At 37.2% G+C, this 18,916-nt stretch overlaps 1 protein-coding gene across 2 annotated transcripts; it reads right to left on the bottom strand.

Annotated features, from left to right (window-relative positions):
• Nucleotides 1-1,587: 1,587 nt before the first annotated feature.
• LOC129767981 (uncharacterized) lies at nucleotides 1,588-3,826 on the bottom strand. 2 transcript variants are annotated; one of them, XM_055769317.1, is made up of 4 exons: nucleotides 3,632-3,826; nucleotides 3,351-3,466; nucleotides 2,697-3,192; nucleotides 1,588-2,630 (listed from the first exon to the last, which is right to left on the bottom strand). In XM_055769317.1, exons 3-4 carry the CDS (start codon nucleotides 3,058-3,060, stop codon nucleotides 1,795-1,797), a joined length of 1,200 nt encoding a protein of 399 aa, XP_055625292.1. In that variant the 5' UTR covers nucleotides 3,061-3,192; nucleotides 3,351-3,466; nucleotides 3,632-3,826; the 3' UTR covers nucleotides 1,588-1,794. The 2 variants fall into 2 exon arrangements, with proteins under 2 accessions (XP_055625292.1, XP_055625290.1); XM_055769315.1 differs by having other exon boundaries at nucleotides 2,697-3,032; nucleotides 3,327-3,466.
• Nucleotides 3,827-18,916: the final 15,090 nt, after the last annotated feature.

The raw sequence follows: 18,916 nt of genomic DNA on the forward strand, positions 1-18,916 counted from the left end.
TGTCTATGGAATTTGTGAAAAAGGCCATTGGAATAGCATTCGAGGTAATTTTTTAATGCATTCAGCTAGTGTATTGTTCTGCGGGGCAAGAATGAATCATCAATCGATTATCGTCAACTGATTCTACGATAAAAAAAAACATTTCAGAGCGATCATACCATTCCACTCAACAATTATTTCTAAAATTTCACAGTATCATAAAATAATAGCCGAAGTTATAAATATGCGACTTATATAAAATAACATCGTAGTTCTACGTCAACAAAGCGGTCGTATCTTGAACACAACCTCCTATATTTTTTTTTTAAATATCGATTCGTCAGGATCTATTTTTTTATATAAATTACCCAATTCTAATGGACACATGGCAAAATTCACACCTAGTACAGCTAACAGTGAAAAATGTAGCCATCCTATCACAATGCAACTATTTGCCATGGTGTTTTTATGATTTTTTGCGAATTCTGGTTCAAAGTCTTATTGAATCCTATTCACTTCCATGGGATAAACATCCAATATTTTGAATTTGTGGAAAAATACGTTTTTTTTTTCAATTTACGGTCACCATTTTTTTCTAGAAGCAGATTATCAAAATTAAAAAGGGTATCATGTAGCCACAGTTTTCGACAGTTCATGAATAGATCCAAAATTGGTTAAGAATTGCACCCAAACGGAGCTTTTTAGAAGTCTCTCTCATTAGGGGAAAAGGGCTCAAACTCAAGGACGTTTATTTTTGTTTCGAAACCCAACAACAAATTTTAAAAAAAGTTGAGAAGCGCTTCATTTAACATTTCCGGTTCAGCATGAAAAGTCTCTGAACAGAAATAGAATCTAAATGATGAAAAAAAATGTCCTCAACCGATGACACTCTAAAATATAATCCATTAAGCTATTCAGCGATTATTCGCCTAATTCCTCAACATGCACAACCACTCGCGGTGAACATGCAAGAATGTCTCACGAACGACATAAAGATGTGAAGAAGCCCCTAATTGTTCATGCATTCTCTGAAAAAAAACAGCGATCGAAGCGGTGAAGCGCCACGAAATAAGCGCCTATTCGAAGAACGGCGAAGACACAAAGTAGAAATCATGCATTTATAAACAGCTATGAAAGATCAAAGTGGCACAATCAAAATTGGAAAACACCGTGTCATATTTTATCGCTTATGCAGTTGTGTATGTGTGTGTGAATGTAAATGGTTGAATGCTGCAAACATAACATTTAACAGTTGCAAAGATCAACGCGAAGTATTGGTAACTTTTCGAATCTCATCGAGTAGCATTACCACACTCGATGAGATTCGAAAAGTTTTCATGTAAAGGGAGTGTACAGTCACGATTATTTCTCCATATATTTTCCCGGATGTGATTCTAGTTGTGGGACAAGTTAGCTCCAACATTTTATCATTCTACTTGTATGAAGTGAATCAAGGCACACAATCATCCACAGCACACCGCTTGATTATTTCAAAAACCGAAAAACTATCGAACACTTATTATTACGAAATTCACTTTCCTCGATTCGGGGAGATCAAGATGCACATTCGGATTGTCACAGAACACATGAGACGTCTGAAACCTGTCGTTACTATAAACATACATCAAAACAGCTTTATTCATACTCGATTAAATATAATCACAAAATTGCGCCTCTACTAAACATTAACACTTCAACTCACAAACGACTCAATATCCTCGTCGATGACTCGCGCTTACCCTAGCACAGTTAGATAGATATTCGAACAGCACAGCAGGACATATAATCTAGCTAGGCAAGACTCAGTACTCAGTATCACTCCAGGCTAGTTTCGTTCGTATCTTCGGCTTGCAGTTCTACCACGGGTGCAGGTGCGATTGGAACTGCGTGGACATGCGGAACTTCATCGGAAACGGGAGCCACAGGTACGGTATTAGTCGGAGCAGCCGATAGGGTCTCGTCAGCTGCGTTGTGAGTGGAAGATGATGCCGCGGGTAGCGAGGAGGATGCGGCTACTTCCGACGACGAGGCAGCTGTCGAGGTCGAGGTTGACGTAGATGTCGAGCTGCTGCTGGTGGTTGTGGTTGCTGGAGTGGTCGTTGTGGTGGTAGTCGTCGTCGTCGTCGTCGAAGGACTTGTTAGCTCCGTAGTAGTGGTTGTGGTTGTCGAAGCCGTGCTGGATTCTGGCAGGGCTACTCCAGGTTTTCCCGGGCGTGTTGGGCGTCCTCGACGGGCTCTGGTTGTACGGGAGGTAGGCGCTGGGGTTGACTCTGTCGTGGTTTGACCTCGCTTGGTAGTAGTTCTGGGGGTTCGTGGAGTGGTTACTCGGCTGACAGTAGTACGTGCGGACACTCCTGGGCGAGTTGGTCGTACGCGACGTGTAGTACCCGATGTGGAAGATTCGGATGTTTCAGCAGCCGGAGCAGCTGTGGAACCAGCAGGCTCGTCAGCAGCCTTGACCTTGTTCTCTTTTGGGGAGAATGGGAATTTCTTTCGCGCTAGCAGCGGATGGAGACCCTTTTTCGGGAGCGAAGCTGGGGTGGTACTCGTTGAAGCAGCAGAATCATCAACAGGCTCGGCCGGTTCTGGCGTTGGGGTGAGATTGTCTGCGACCGGAATTCCAGGTCGGCTTTGATCTTCGTGTTTGTAAACTGAAAATATTGATTGAATGCGCTGTAAAATATATTCCATTACCGGGCCAAACTTGGACTCGCTACCTTCACCCCACACTTTAATCGGGAGCTCGTATGCATTTTTGTCTAGTGTTAGTGACGTTGGCCGGGCAGACTTGGAGCTGTGAATAGTAGCGACACCAGGTGCGACAGCAGCAGCAGTTTTCACCTCGTCGACGACTTCGTCATAAAACGGGATTTCACTGGTAGTGCTACTACCACTGCTAGGTACTTCCAAGTCTTGCGCAAAAGCTAGTTTTACCGCCGTATTACTCTTCATCAGGTTATCGAGCAAATATTCGCTGAAGGACGTGAAATTCCCGAATGCTAGCTGTCGCAACTGCTCGTTATGCCTTTGCGCGATATTATTGAGCTCAGCGTCTAAAAGCAGCCTTTCTGTGTCAGTCATGCAACCAAACCTTTGCCTCTTTTGTATTCCACATTGATTATCAACGATGGATTTATGATGAGATGAACGTGAATTGTGCTGAACATGATTTGCATTAATGGAGCGATTACGTCTGTGATGAATGAAATTATGCTGTCGGGTGTGATTGTGATGGTGTTGATCGATATGATAGATATTAGTGCGTTTATGAATGAGATGATGATGATGATGATGATGATGAGGATCATTATGACACACAAAATCCGTTCCCGAACCAAAAAACCCACCCTTTGCCACTGGTTCCAACTGACCTTTGTGTCCCTGGCGTCCCCTCCGCATCAGCAGCGATCTCAGGCCGTCCTCTTGTGCTGCGCCTGCCACCAGTGGCACCAGGAGGCAAAACCAAACCACTAGTTTGTAATTCATTCTGAAACACCACATAATAGAAAAAAAAATCAAACTACAAAACCACAGATATTGCAAGACTCCTTCTCTCGAGTCGACACAAATTACGCGCAAAGTTCGTGTTCTGATTTCAATGCAACGGAAAACGGTAAATCTTTGCATCCACCCAGCATTGTTGTCAGCTCACCTTAAAATATTTCTCAGTAACTTCACTTAGCACAACACAATCCCACACATACACACAGCTCGAGCCGCACTGAAATCCTCCGAATCTCCTCCTTAGTAGAACCTGAAAACTGCAAATGAGGAACCGCGCGCACCGTTGCGAGACACACAACCAACCACGAGTGCGATCGATCACAGAATGAAAGGTGATTTCGATACAGCCATGGCATTTCACCGAACACAAAACACGCTACCTGCCGCTGCCTTACCTTACCCGTCGTCCCGTAGTGTTGCGGGCCTCTTCAAGAGTCCTATGCTTGGGGAGAATGGAGCACTGCAGCCGCAGCCGCGCTGTGGCTGCCGCCATGCCATGCTGGGTTGGGTTTATTTCTTCGGCTGCTGGAGGAGTTTGGGGGAGTCGTTGGGGAAGAGATTCCGTCGAGACTCGCGTTGTAATGCGCTCTGTGTGTGCTGCTGATGAAGGCGGTTCGATCTGGTTAGGGGAGCCCCTTGCGCGGTTTGCGCGCGCGTTGCTGACTCGCGTGGTCGCGTGGTGAGTGAAAGAGATAAACTCGTTTCGTGACTGTGTCTAGTATTTACTATGCAGAAGGAGAATGTTACGGGTGGTCAAAAAACAGGGAATTTGGAATGTCTCAATGTGAGTCGGTAATGTTTGTTCTTAGAATTATTCTGTGTGTACTTTAAGTATTGACGGTTCATGATGCCGCTGGGTGCTTTTCATAGCGAAAGAATACATAAAAGGCTTGAAATGTCATGGCTTACATATATTTTTGGGGGCTCCATTTGAAGGGTTGTCTCGAGTTGTTAGTTTGAATTGTGATTTGTATTCCAAGCTCTTTGTTACAGATGCAAGTTTCAAGTGTATCGTTTCGTAGTTCTGATGTAATGTGCGATGGAGAACTTCTCTAATTAATGCACATCTTTGATCTATAGACTAAAGAAAAAAAAGCTATATTGATACGTATAGCTTTTTCTCTTTAGTCTATAGATCAAAGATGTACAAAAGAGATACCAGCAATTCCAAATTGTATTTTTGATTCCAATGAAAGTGTGTAGTGCGAAATGGTGTCTTAGAAAGAGTTATAGAGTATTGATGGTTGAATATGAAAAAAATGTACACTAAGAAAAAAAATTAGTACTCTTTTTTTTATTTACAAAATAAAAATTCAATTTGCAATATCCAAAATACATATTTTTTAATTTTGTTCAAATTTTTTCATACAAAATAGAAGTCATGCAGAAAATTTAAAAAATGGGCCCAAGATGGTAAAACTATTTTTGACGAACTTTATGGAACATCGAATTTTTAGGAATTTTCGAAACTTCGAATTTTTGTATGTTAAGGGGCTGTCCACATACCACGTGAACAGAAAAAGAACGCTTTTAGACTCCCCCCTCCCCCTCCGTGGACAAGCGTGGACATTGACTATACCCCTCCCCTGTTGTCCACGTGGACATTCTTCCATATATTGTAATTGCAAAAAAGGAAATAATTGCATTGTGCCTATATTCAATTTTAAATTAGTCTTATTTTATATTTGGTGTTTTTTAATGATAAAAAAACAATTCAAGAGAAAAAAAGGTTCTTTTATTGTGAACAAATGAATAGAAATTAAAAAAAAAGATTTTTTTCGTCTCCGAAAATCACATATTCAAAAAATGAAGTAGGTAACAGTTCGAAAGCTTCTTAACTGTACTTCATCCAGCTGCAGTATCTCAACTTAACTGTTGTTGTCAGCGCAATACAAAACCTTTCCCGTCATCGTTTGGAGAATTTTCAGAGAACGCGTTCCATTCCATAAATCGACTAAGACTACACCAGCGCTTTGAAAATATGTGTCCATTATGCATTTACTTCAACAATTCTGCCAACAGACAATTCTCGTCTGAGGCAGAGCATCTTTCTTTCGATGCAACGCAAACTGCTTTACTTTCTGATTATAATCTCAAATAAAATATTCTTTTTTGAAAAAAAATAATGCAAATGGGCTTTATTAGTAGTAACGGTTGTTTTTTATTCTTGGATTCCTTCATTAACATTGCCCGAAAAGTTATTTGTATCGCGCTTCAGTTTGTACCAAATTATATTTATGTAATATTTCTTATACCACTTCCTACCAATAGATTTGAGAGTTTGAAAATATGTGAAATCGTTGGCTTCAGGAAACTCTCTGTTAATTATATGAAATGGTGAGTTAAAATTACTAAAACCAAAAATTCGTTCTTTTCCATCCCATTTGTTCGAATGCGTATGGAAATCTATTTAATGATTTGTGTAATAATCCCATTATGATAACAGCCCAAACTACTACTTCTTCAAAACGCTTTTCGAGAACATTCCAGAGAATCAACGTCAAATACATATCCGCTTTTCGAATGGTTTTGACGTAGCGATTGTTTCCAAAGCAAAAATAAAAACTAAAATTAGAAACATTTCTTCGGTGACTTCAAAGGACAGTACAATAGTAAAACTGCACAATCAAGCGAATATTTCTACAATTAAGCATGAAATAACATAAGAAGAAACTTATTTGACAATAAAATCATTCGCCTGCAGATAATCTCCGAGAAACGAGTGTCTATCGAAAAGAGTTTTTCTGAAGACTTCTGCAATTGTTTAGTGCAATTGAATGTTGTTTTATTTGAAGTTAATCGAAGTACTATTTAAAAAAATGTGTCGAAAGCATTTAAATGAAGACACAACCAATGGATTTAGGCATACTTCTTTACTAAACTTTGACTGCAAGATACTAGTTCATATATTGAAGCGAAAATTAGAACAAAGAAAACAATATTTTGAATGTTTAATTTCATAAAGCGTATTGATAGGGGATTCCTCTTGGCTGTGGTGCAGAATATGTAATCTAATCCCGGATTAAAAGCACCTCTGGAAAAACACGAATCTCGTAATAACATGTGCTTATTAACAGAAATTTCATTTATAGCATCACAATCTTTCGATCGGTAGGACAAAATGATCCTTAAAAAACTGATCCCGGTGCTGAGCATACCTAACGCAGCTGTATCAATGTGTCATTAACGTCGCAAAATGGATGCTAAAAATTCGAGAAATATTTGGGAACGAGGGTACAATTCATCAGAAAAGGTGGACTGAATCTGCTTCTTTTAGTACAGAGTTCTGCAAATGACATCTGTTTTTGAGCTGGTATTATAAAATTTGGATCGCACTCGTTTCGCTAAGTCCTTCTCAAATTATTTGGAAAATCTTATAATATTCCGGTCATTTCATCATAGTATTAACATACTCTGCAGATACAAATGTATCAGCAGTTCGCTATGTCAAATTAACTCTCAAGTAGACCTGGATTTAGAACACAGAGTTCAGTTGTCCCCCCTAAAGTTGTCCACGTGGTATGTGGACAGCCCCTAACAATCATTTTTAGCCACAAATTATGAATCCTGATGTGATTTAAAACAAAAAAGGTTATTATCAATCTCCTTCTAAATGTAGCCATTCTCGAAATATTTAAAAAAATATTTCTAATTTATTGTCTTTTTTATGGCAAATAATCCCTTTTAATATGTTTGTCGTGTTATACCGTCATGTTCATGAAATTTTATGAATTTGCTTATAATTTCCAAAAACTTTTCCAAATATATCATCATGGTTCATTTTTTGACTCAAGCGTAACTTTTGAAAAGGGCGTATCGATTTGAGTAAGAGAAATCTTTGATAATTTATATCTCAAAAAATATGAGTCGTAACGAAATAGTGTGTTACAAAAGTTATAGAGTATTGTTGGCTTAATTTGAAAAAAAAATATACACTGAGAAGAAAAATTAGTACTCTTTTTTTTTATTTACAAAATAAAATTTTAGTTTGCCATCAAAAAATATGTATTTTTTATATTATTTTCAATTTTTTCATATAAAATAGAAGTCATGTAGAAAATTTAAAAAATGGGCCCAAGATGGTAAAACTATTTTTGACGAACTTTGTGGAACATCTAATTTTTAGGAATTTTCGAAACTTCGAATTTTTGTTTGTTTACAATCACTTTTAGCCACAAATTATGAATTCTGATGTGATTTAAAACAAAAAATGTTATTATCAATCTCCTTCTAAATGGAGCCATTCTCGAGATATTTAAAAAAATATTTGTTATTTATTGTCTTTTTAATAGTAAATTGGCCCTTTAAATATGTTTGTCGTGATATACCATCATGTTCATGAGATTTTATGAATTCGCTTATACTTTTCCAAATACATCGTTATGGTAAAGACATATGTTTAGGAGTTACGTTACGAAACATTCGAAGACATGTGATTTAATACAAAACGTAACGACACTAAAAAATCTTTTTTATCTTAATACAAACTTCAATCAATCGAAAAAATTGTTTAGCCATCTTGGGCCCATTTTTTTAATTTTATACATGACTTCTGTTTTATGTGAAAAAATTGAAAATAATATAAAAAAATACATATTTTTTGATATCGCAAATTAAAATTTTATTTGGTAAATAAAAATAAGGGTACTATTTTTTCTTCTCAGTGTATATTTTTTTTCCAATTAAGCCAACAATACTCTATAACTCTTTGTAACACACTTTGTTCGGTACGACTCATATTTTTTGAGATATAAATTATCAAAGATTTCTCTTACTCAAATCGATACGCCCTTTTCAAAAGATACGCTTGAGTCAAAAAATGAACCATGATGATTTGGAAAAGTTGTTGGAAAAATATAAGCAAATTCATAAAATTTCATGAACATGACGGTATAACACGACAAACATATTAAAAGGGATTATTTACTATAAAAAAGACAATAAATTATAAATATTTTTTTAAATATTTCGAGAATGGCTACATTTAGAAGGAGATTGATAATAACCTTTTTTGTTTCAAATCACATCAGGATTCATAATTTGTGGCTAAAAATGATTGTTAACATACAAAAATTCCTAAAAATTCGATATTCCACAAAGTTCGTCAAAAATAGTTTTACCATCTTGGGCCCATTTTTTAAGTTTTTAAAAAAAATTTAAAAAAAAATTAAAAATATTTATTTTGGATATTGCAATTTGAATTTTTATTTTGTAAATAATAAGTAATATTTTTTTTTCTCAGTGTATATTTTTTTCATATTCAACCATCAATACTCTATAACTCTTTCTAAGACACTATTTCGGTGCGACTCATAGTTTTTGAGATATAAATTATCAAAGATTTATATTACTCAAATCGATACCTTTTAAAAAGTTACGCTTGAGTCAAAAAATTCCCAATTGCTGTGGAAAACTCATATTTCCTCTAACCCAAACGGAATACAAACTTTCATTCGAATCAAAAATACTCATGTTTTGTCATTTGTCGATTTCATTTGGAATTACTCATACGAAACATAGCAGAAATTTTGATAATTCGCTAGACTTCAAATTGATTTGCTCATAATGGTTCTTTCTGCAATATTTGGAGAATTACAGTGTATTTTATAAAACACTACAACCAACCTGTTACTTATGGTTTTTCCAAAATCGTAATGAAAAGAATAAACATTTTTGTTCGTAAAGGAATAGTTGGGTCCAATCACAGAACCATTCATTCATGATCTTCTAATTGACCCTTTACAATTTACTTTTGCTATAAATTTCCTAGTACTTCTACTAACACTCGTCATTATGATATCAAATTTATTTTCAGACACAATTCTCGTTCAACATTTTTAAATCACTTGCAAATAACATGTTTAACCGTTGTATGGAATACACGTTTGGTGCAAAAAATATAATAAAATGGAGACAGCTCAAATCGGACTGTTGTTTGTCTCCAATTTCGAACACTTAAGCTTTATTTGTTTATTTTCAATTTTTTTTTATTTTGAAGCAGGGAAAAGGCTATTTTAGTTTGCTAAAACCTTTTTTTCTAAAATGGGCATAAAACCTGCGTAAACAGAATACAATAATCCAAATGACACAATATTAATCCTAACAAAGAACAGCTTGTTCTACTGAAACAGCTTAACTTTAGACACTAGTTTACAAAACAGGTGACATAATGACAAACTACAATGCACTTCAAAGTAACAAAATAATAATTTAACATAAACAAACGTACAATTTTCTGAGGATTGAGCGGGATAAAAATTTAAGGACAGTCTTTTTACGTTTGGTACGATGCCTAGGACAAAATATGTGAACAGAAAAATTATCAAACGATTATTTAATTTTACATTTCCCTCTGAAGTTGACATCTCTCAAGTGTACGTACTTCTCGAACCGTGAATTTGCTTGATTTGATGAACTCCAGGCAGTCAGTTTCGATTTTGACATGTACTTCGAATGTGTTTTGTTTAATCAATAGGCGTTATCGCAGCAAATGGTTATCAACTTTTTACCTAATCATCAAATGGTATGCGTAGAAATTCAGTGAGCAGAAGATATGAAGACATATCCTTCAATGCGATCTTAAGTAACCGAGCCAAAGCGTTGTGTTCGTACCCGCTTTTATAATCCGTGTTAGGAAAACAGTTTTCGGAGTGCAAAAAAATCATGCGGGTGCAGAAGTACCCCCGGCTTGCATGAATCAACAATTTCAACTTCTACTTCTACTTTTTATACTATAGAAACTTTGAACTTGAAAGTTCATTCGCCTCTAAAGTCTGCATGATTTTCCCAGGTTCCTATGTTTAAAAGACCGTGTTTAGGAAACATACTCTAGTCTGCACAAAGGCAAGCGAGTATAAAAGTACTCGCAGTTTGCATTTATTTGCGAAGCCAATTCCCCCAGACACCTTAGTTCTGAAGTCTGTGTTGGGGAAGCACATTTCAGCCGGAACAAAAACACCCCCGACTTGCATAAATTTGCAATGCCAATTTCCCCTCGCTCCATGGATTTGAAGTCTGTATTAGTGGGAACACATTTCGAAGGGAACAAAAGCTCCCCCTACTTTCATGGACTTACAATGCCGATTTCCCCAAGGCTGCTTGGTTATGATGGCTGTGTTGGGGAAACCGTGAATCGGACCAATCAAAACGAGGTAGTTAGGGCGTTTGGATAACGTTTAACATTTTACAGTTATTCAAATGTTTATCTAATGAAAAATAACATTTTATTAATTGTGATAGATGCGTAGAAATATTCCCTATTAATTGATGGAAACATCTTTCCGATCCAGTAAGAAATGTTCGAGTTATAAGCATTCGGAATCTTTCATTTTTTCCTGCATGTTCTGTGTTTAGGTTTTCATTTTACCCCCCATATACTCCGGTTAGACGTAGTCCCACGTCAAAATCAAATTTCGGTCAGAGTGAATTCAAATTTCGGACACTCTGTTTGCATAACGGTTCTTTGTAGTTTTAGACTTAATTTATAATTCTGTACAATTACTAATGGAATAAAATGATCAAACATGAGAAAAGTGAAGTGTTTGGGTATTTTGGTTATTGTTTAAGGTATATTTGGAGATGTATTGTCCATTTTTAGAGTGAACGAATAATGATTATTAAGCTGTTGACAGCTGGACGTGTAGATGTCCAGCTGTACCTTGATGGTGGTTTAGGACAATACCTAAAGCGTTACATAGCGGTTTTGAAAACTCGAAAAATTACCAAAATGGCTAAATCGGTCGAGTAGATTCTGATATCGATACCACCAGCTGAAAAACATGGTTTCGAGAAAAATGCGTTTAAAAATTCGTACAGCAATACTATATCCCTTAAGATGATCTCATACTTTTGGCTATAACATTCCTTAAATCGAATATCGAAAAATCGTTTTAGGACAATGTTTCTGAGGGCATAAAGTCCGAAAAATGCAAAAAAAAGAAAATTCGATTTTTCGACCTTCCAGACCGGTGTCCCCTTAACCGCAGTAGAGAGTAGAGCAGTAGAGTTTTGATTTTCATTTGTTTCGTTCGTCACTCAAAAAAATGTATTCTATTGCTCTTAATTAACATGATGTTTATTGTTATTTTCATATATCTCAAAAGTGCTCTCATCCATGTTGAACATCCGACTGGGAACGGTTAATATTTGTAATTGAACTTTTTACGCCAGATATGCCTCGACTGTGACTCCGTCCAGCATTCGATGGATGATCCTGCTCGAACGACATCCAAATCGGCTTCAACTTTGTCCTTATTGTTTTTACGCTTCGAATCCATAATAAATCTGAAAACACACATTGTAGTATCATTGTCCTTAATATGAATCGTACGGAAAAAAATCGATTCAAATTTCTGACATTTTATTTTATATTTTTTTGAAGAAAAATTACAATATACTTCATTATATTTTACAGTCAATTGCAAAACACTTACCAAGCAATAACAATAAACTGATACCGATGATGATCACTGATGAAACACGAGAGAAATTGAAATATGATTAAACGGTCATATCCTACCTACTCACGCTAAGCGAACGTCAAAAACAAACGATAATGAGTAGTGCTGTTAGAATTTTGCCTACTGTGTTATAATTCAATAGTAATTCTTATGTAAAGCAATAACGAAACCAAGGGGATAATCTAAAGAATCAATTTTGATATTAATTTCATAGTTATATCATCAGGGCATTAATCATTTGGAGATATTACAAAGTGTACGAAATATAAAGCTGTCCGAAATATGATTCAGAACGGTACATCACGACGCAAGGATAGCAGTTCAAGTCGAAAAAGGTTACAACGATCTTCATATCTAGGAAGGTTCAGAGGATCCCTCCAAGGCAGAATACGAAGAGCAAATCGATCAATTTTTTTTTTAATATTTTTTTTTCCGGACAACGGCGGCATATTCCAGTGTAGATCGAACAAGGGAGCAATACAACGGTTTTAAACAGTGTATATCATTGAAATGCTTAGTAACTCGGAAAAGACAGGACACAACACTTGTTGTTCTTACAAACGTAAAAAGGATGTTAAACTTACCTCTTTAGTCGACCGGTTCGGGTTCGATGCTGCCCATCTACAGGACGATGTCCGACTGAATTCCAACAAAAAGAAAAACATCTATGTACTGGTGTAGTACGCGTCGAAGAGAAGTCAGGTCATTGAATGTTCTGTTTCGTCAAGTTGAATAAAGCTGATGTAATCGGAGCTTCAAATTCATTCATAGGCGGCGGCTCAGCAGTGTGAATGAACATGGATTCCCATGCATTAAGATGGGAAGTCTTTCTGACACACTTCTTGAGTTTCGCATTGTCCCAGTCAATTCGATGATTTAGCCCGGTAGAGTGAGCTGCCACACTCGATTCATTAGGTCGCTCATTTTCCACGGCGTTTCTGTGCTCCCTCAATCGTATTTTCAGCGCTTCCGACGGGTTTGGCCATTATACAAGATTCCGGGCAAAATTTGCACGGAATCTCGTAGATATCGGACTTTTCATCCGACGGGATCTTGTCCTTGGGGGAACACAGTAGATCTTTCAGCACATGGACGTTCTTTGAAAGCCTGTTTGAAAGCCGTGTTTATTCAGTATCCCTCGAATGGCATCCGTCACTTTCGAATAAAACGGGAGACTAATTCTTTGAATATCCTCTTTTTGTGATTGGAGCATGGTTGCGTTTCGGCGGTGCTTCTTTCTCTCATGTTTCCGGAGGATCTTATTTATGAACCCTTCGTTATAACCGTTCAGAAAGGCAGCCTCGTGGATTTTCTTCCTTTCTGCTTCGGCTTTTTCTATTGGAATGTTAAATAGGCGGTTAGACATTGAATGGAAGGATGCTTGCTCCTGTGCTCCAAAATGGTTGGAGTCGGATGTTATGTACCGATCCGTGGATGTCGGCTTTCGGTAAATGCCAAATTTCAGAGTGTTGTCATCTTTTCTTGTGATCATTAGATCCAAGAAAGGGAGATTTCCATCCGACTCCTTTTCGACCGTGAATTTTATCGTACTATGCCAAGTATTTAACAAATTCAAAATCTGTGACAGATAGCGCTATTTTACAGCCGTCTGTCTGTCCATCTGTCTGTCTGATTCATATGGACTCGGAAACTACTGAACCGATCTTCTATGATTCTATGTTGGATAAGCACTCCTCTTTCCTGTTTAAATGGGGGCGCCATACAAATGAAACACAAATTTCTTTATAACTCGAGAATTAATCAAGCAAACGAACCCAAATTTGGCATGTGGATGTTTTAGGGTGCAATAAATGTTTGATAGACACTACTTCTCCCTCTCTAAGGGGGGCTACCATACAAATGAAATACAAATTTCAGAATAACTCGAGAATTAAGAATTAAGAGAGCACAAAATGTTTCTATGGTGGTTCGTCACGCCTCTCTCCTCTCTAAGAGGCATAACTGGAGACCTAATCAAGCAAATGGAGCCAAAAATGGGATGTGAGGGCTTTTTGGTACGAGAAATGTTTCTATGATGGTATGACACCTCTCCCTCCTCTTGAATGGAGAGGGGGTCCCATAATAATATTACAGATATTTCAACCAAATATGACAATTGAAAATTTGTGGAAAACTCTAAAGGGAAGTGGGAAAATTAGGAAAATTAAATTCCCATATGTTCTATAATTACATAGTGACAAGCATTGTTAGTCCATTTGATGTTTGCGCCAATTGATTTTTGTTCGAAAATGAAAATGGATTTTAATGTGATAAAACGTACTCCTATATCGTCTTCTATCTATATAAATAAAAATGGATCACCGGATGTGTTGATAAGAGCAAAACTCGAGGAAAGACTTATCCGATTTAGGGCTGTCTTCATTCTATCTTTTTTTTTGTATCAAACATTTATTCCATGTAACGGAGAAATTTGTTATTTGCAAGTGGATGAAAAATCTTGCACGAGAATTGTGTCTGAAAATAACCTGATATTATAATGTCGAGTTTTGGTAGAAGTACTGAAAATTTATAGTAAAAAATAATTTTAAAGGGCAGATTAGAAGCTCAATCAATGAACAGTTCTGCGATTGGACCCATGAACGTGTGGTTAGTAATAAAACGTGAATGTGATAACGAAAAATACATTTTGGGCGGACGAAGTTTGCCGGGTCAGCTAGTTTACTATGAAAAAGACAATAAATTAGAAATATTTGTTTAAATATCTCGAGAATGGCTGCATTTAGAACGAGATTGATAAGGAGCTTTTTTGTTTTAATTCATATGAGAATTCATAATTTGTGTCTAAAAGGATTTTTAACACATAAAAATTTACCATAATGTACTCATTTTTTAAATTTTCTGCATATTTTATATGAAAAAAATAAAAGATAAAATAAAATAAAAGGAATGTTTTTTCAAATATCTCGAGAATGGCTGCATTTAGAAGGAGATTGATGAAAAGCTTTTTTTTATTTTAAATCACATCAGGATTCATAATTTGCTAACATACAAAAATTCGAAAAAAATTTCGGAAATTCATAAAAGTTCGATGTTTTACAAAGTTCGTCCAGAACAGTTTTACCATCTTGTACCTATTTTTTAAATTTTCTACATGACTTCTATTTTATATGAAAAAATTAAAAAATATGCATTTTAGATGTTGCAAATTAAAGTTTTTTTTGTAAATAAAAAAAATAATAACTTTTTTTCTCAGTGTATATTTTTTCACGTTTTAACATCAATACTCTATAACTCTTTCTAGGACTCACAGTTTTTGAGATATAAATTATGAAAGATTTCTCTTACTAAAATCGATACGCCCTTTTCAAAAGTTACACTTGAGTCGAAAAATTCCCAAATGTTGTGGAAAACTCATATTTCCTCCAACCCAACCGGAATCAAAACTTTCGTTCGAATCAAAAATTCAAGTTTTTAGAATCTGCATTTTTAGTTCGATTCCATTTGGGATTGCACAAAATAGCAATGGAATATACATATAGTGTTTGATTTGCTTCACGTTAAACTTTCATGGAACCGTTCTAATTGTTAGATTGGCACTAATTAATAACTCGCAGACGCATTCGCCCGCGAAGAGTAGCCTTTCGATTGACCATTATGCACCGTATGTTCAAATAGATTGTATAAAAGCATTCCGATTCGAAGAAATAGTCAAGGTGCGTAAAGGGGCTATTCTAGTGACGACACTCTTGAAACGTTTATTTTTACATTTTTATAATGTATTTACATTTTAACTTATTCTACTGTTTATAGCAAGGGGATCAATTGCTCGCAAAGGAAGAAAAGGAGGGTATAAGGATATACGGACAATCACACACGAAGATCGATAGCTTTAAGGAAAACATATATTTGGGACATGTAATCAAGGTCTAACCGAGCCAACACATCTCTCACTGGTACATTGGGTTGTCTTCCTCGGGCCCGAAGGGAGTTTTCTAAATTCGATCTGGCGACCAGATACACCTCGCACGACCAAACAACGTGCTCGAAGTCGTGATAACCTTGGCCACAAACGCAGAGGTTGCTGCTGGCAAGATTGAAACGGAAGAGTAGTGCATCTAACGAACAGTGATTGGACATGAGTCGGGAGAAGGTACGAATAAAGTTCCGACTCAAGTTGATGCTAACCTTAGGGATAATTGAGTGAAGCCAACGGCCCAATTCATCTTCGTTCCTGTCAGTTAGCGATGGTATTTTTACGGACTAAAAAATAAAATTCATTGAAGGCGATTTGACGTTGATAAATATCACCTTCAATTGCACCTACCTTCGCTAATGAGTCAGTCCTCTCATTACCCGGAAATGAGCAATGTGAAGGTAATGACATAACAGTGTCTGGATAAAGCACTCAAAATTTCTCGTATTCTCTCAAGGAAGTACGGCGAGTGCTTTTCCGGCTGCACTGAACGGATAACTTCGACAGAGCTAAGACTATCCGTTACAATGTAATAGTGTTCAACAGGTCGTGCGGCGACGCTGTCCAGCGCCCAGTATATCGCTGCCAATTCAACAATATATACCGAGCAAGGATTCTGAAGACTGTGTGAGGTGCTAAAAAATTCGTTGAACACTCCAGATCCTGTGGACTCTTTCATAGAGGACCCATCAGTAAAGTACATATTATCACAATCGATCCTCGATCGAAGATAATCTGATATTTCATGGATATCCTGCTTCATGGACAGATCAAAATGCACTGAGAAATTGATGTAATCAGGAAAACAAACACGGTTGGGAATATACGAAGAAGGATCAACCTAAATATAGGCTCTGTGTTCGGTATCAATTTTTGCACCGATGCAACGAAAATAGTGAATTTTCAATCGAAAACTCCACTTCTAATTGTTTTTTGTTCATGCACATTACGAAAAGGTGCACCATTAACAACACTATTGACCATCAATTGGTGGCCCACAAACAATGTGTTATTTTGGGAAAGGTCCATTTTTAGACACGATCCACGCTTCCAGTGAACGAATCCGAATCAACACACCATAATATTTCTCAAGTTGAACACAAACTTTAATAATAAACCTCAAAGCCTTGTAGCCGGAACCGAAATGTCCCACTATCCACAAATGGTGTGTAAACGTTAAACCAGCTTCTCGCCCAAGCGCCAACCCAGCTGCAATGAGTCCTTTCGTATGATTTGCATACTCTCGCGAACGGTAGCGCGTCGTTGCCTCGACGCTCGACGGCTCGATGTGTGGCGTTTTACGGGTCTCAATTACTAACGGTGCTGCAATGGACTGCTGCAATCCGAGCTTATGTATTGTGAGCTGTTCAAGTTTTAAAAGTTCATCAGCATCATTTTATTCAATCTAGCTCACTTGCACTTGTTCCTGCTTCGACTGCCGGCTGCTTGTATGAGAATCGATTATCGATATGTACCGTAAAAGTGCTACAATCACAAGCGCACATTCCATTTACGTGACGATTGGAAATTTTTGCATTCGCTTTTGTTCGGGGCTTTGGTTCCATAAAAGGCGATAACGAATTAATTGCAATCGAATTGTTTGTTGAAATTTCGGCATCATACCGCTGATTTCTATCCATTTGCCATTCTGTCATTGAACTTTTCATTTGAGCCGCTTCTCGATTATTTAGGACTCTCATTTGAGCACACATATTCAAATTTTTTCAATTACCAAACACCTCGAGGAGTCTGCATCGCATCAGCCACTCTTTCTCCCCAATGTCACTGCACAATCGCTTTTGACTTCTCACAACCTGTTTCAGCCCCCGAAATGCAAAGTCGAAACGTGATCTTTCAGTATTTACCACCCCCCAAAAAACAGCTTGTCTCGAATTCGCAGTCTGTCGCCAAATCCACCAGACGCTCGAGGCGCTAGCCATGCAGTGGAGACGGTTTTTATTACTGGAATGGAACCAGATTTTATCACAAAACAACTCTCGGCACTCGGAAAGGTGGCAATCCTGCCCGGCGCCGCATCGAAGAAGTTCGATTGCACCGTGTTTTCTAAGTGTCCCGGGATTGACCGGTCTTAAGCTGCTGTCATCCGACCGGCTGGTGATAGTGCAACATTGTAACTGCTTCTGTCTGCTCATAGCTGCGTGTTCACATAATCGCGATTGCATTGAGTGTTAAGATTGCTTCTGATCTCACTGACCAAAATGAGGATTGCTGAACGTACACCGTTGAAATTTAGTTGCATTTTTTTCCCAACTTTTTTTTTCACTTGGGCACTTCTTCCTCAGCATTGGTGTATTTTTCATACACCGTCGCGGTTACCTCAAGTATCGTGCGGAAACAGGAACTTGAAGTGTTCAATAAATTTGATTCGGCGCCGAAGTCACTTAAGCGTATTGGTTTTGGGGCTGATTTATAACACTGCTTTGAATTTAGTAACAAGACACAACCTGAAATATAGTTATTCGGATACGAATTGCATGCTTGAATTTACAGTGAATGCAAAAAAAAACACAGTTAATGACATTGCTCTAAAACATGCTAGTAACAGTTCGGCTGAAAAGTTTATAAGATAACACAGTAAAACAATTGTTTTTTGAAAAATTCAATTTTATTGTCCATAATAAATTCAACATAATTGCCCTCGAGGGCGATACAGTGATTATAGCGATCTTGCAACTTTTCGATACCATTTTCATAGTACTCTTTCGATTTTTCCTCAAAATAGGCCTCAGTTTCGGTAATCACTTCATCATCGGTTTTAAATTTCTTACCAGCGAGCATTCTCTTCAGGTCTTCGAAAAAAAAAATAATCGCTGGGGGCCAAATCTGGAAAATATGGTGGATGCGGAAGCAATTCGAAACCCAATTCATGCAATTTTGCGTTTTCATTGATCTGTGACTCGGTGCTGTGACGGTCTTGGTGAAACAAAAGTTTTTCGTAATCACATCCATATTTTCTTACTTATCGCACGTTCATGGCACAATCGCAGAACTGTTCATCGATTGATCTTCTAATATACCT

This window comes from Toxorhynchites rutilus, chromosome 2 (assembly GCF_029784135.1).
Source record: "Toxorhynchites rutilus septentrionalis strain SRP chromosome 2, ASM2978413v1, whole genome shotgun sequence".
NCBI classification, from domain to species: domain Eukaryota; kingdom Metazoa; phylum Arthropoda; class Insecta; order Diptera; family Culicidae; genus Toxorhynchites; species Toxorhynchites rutilus.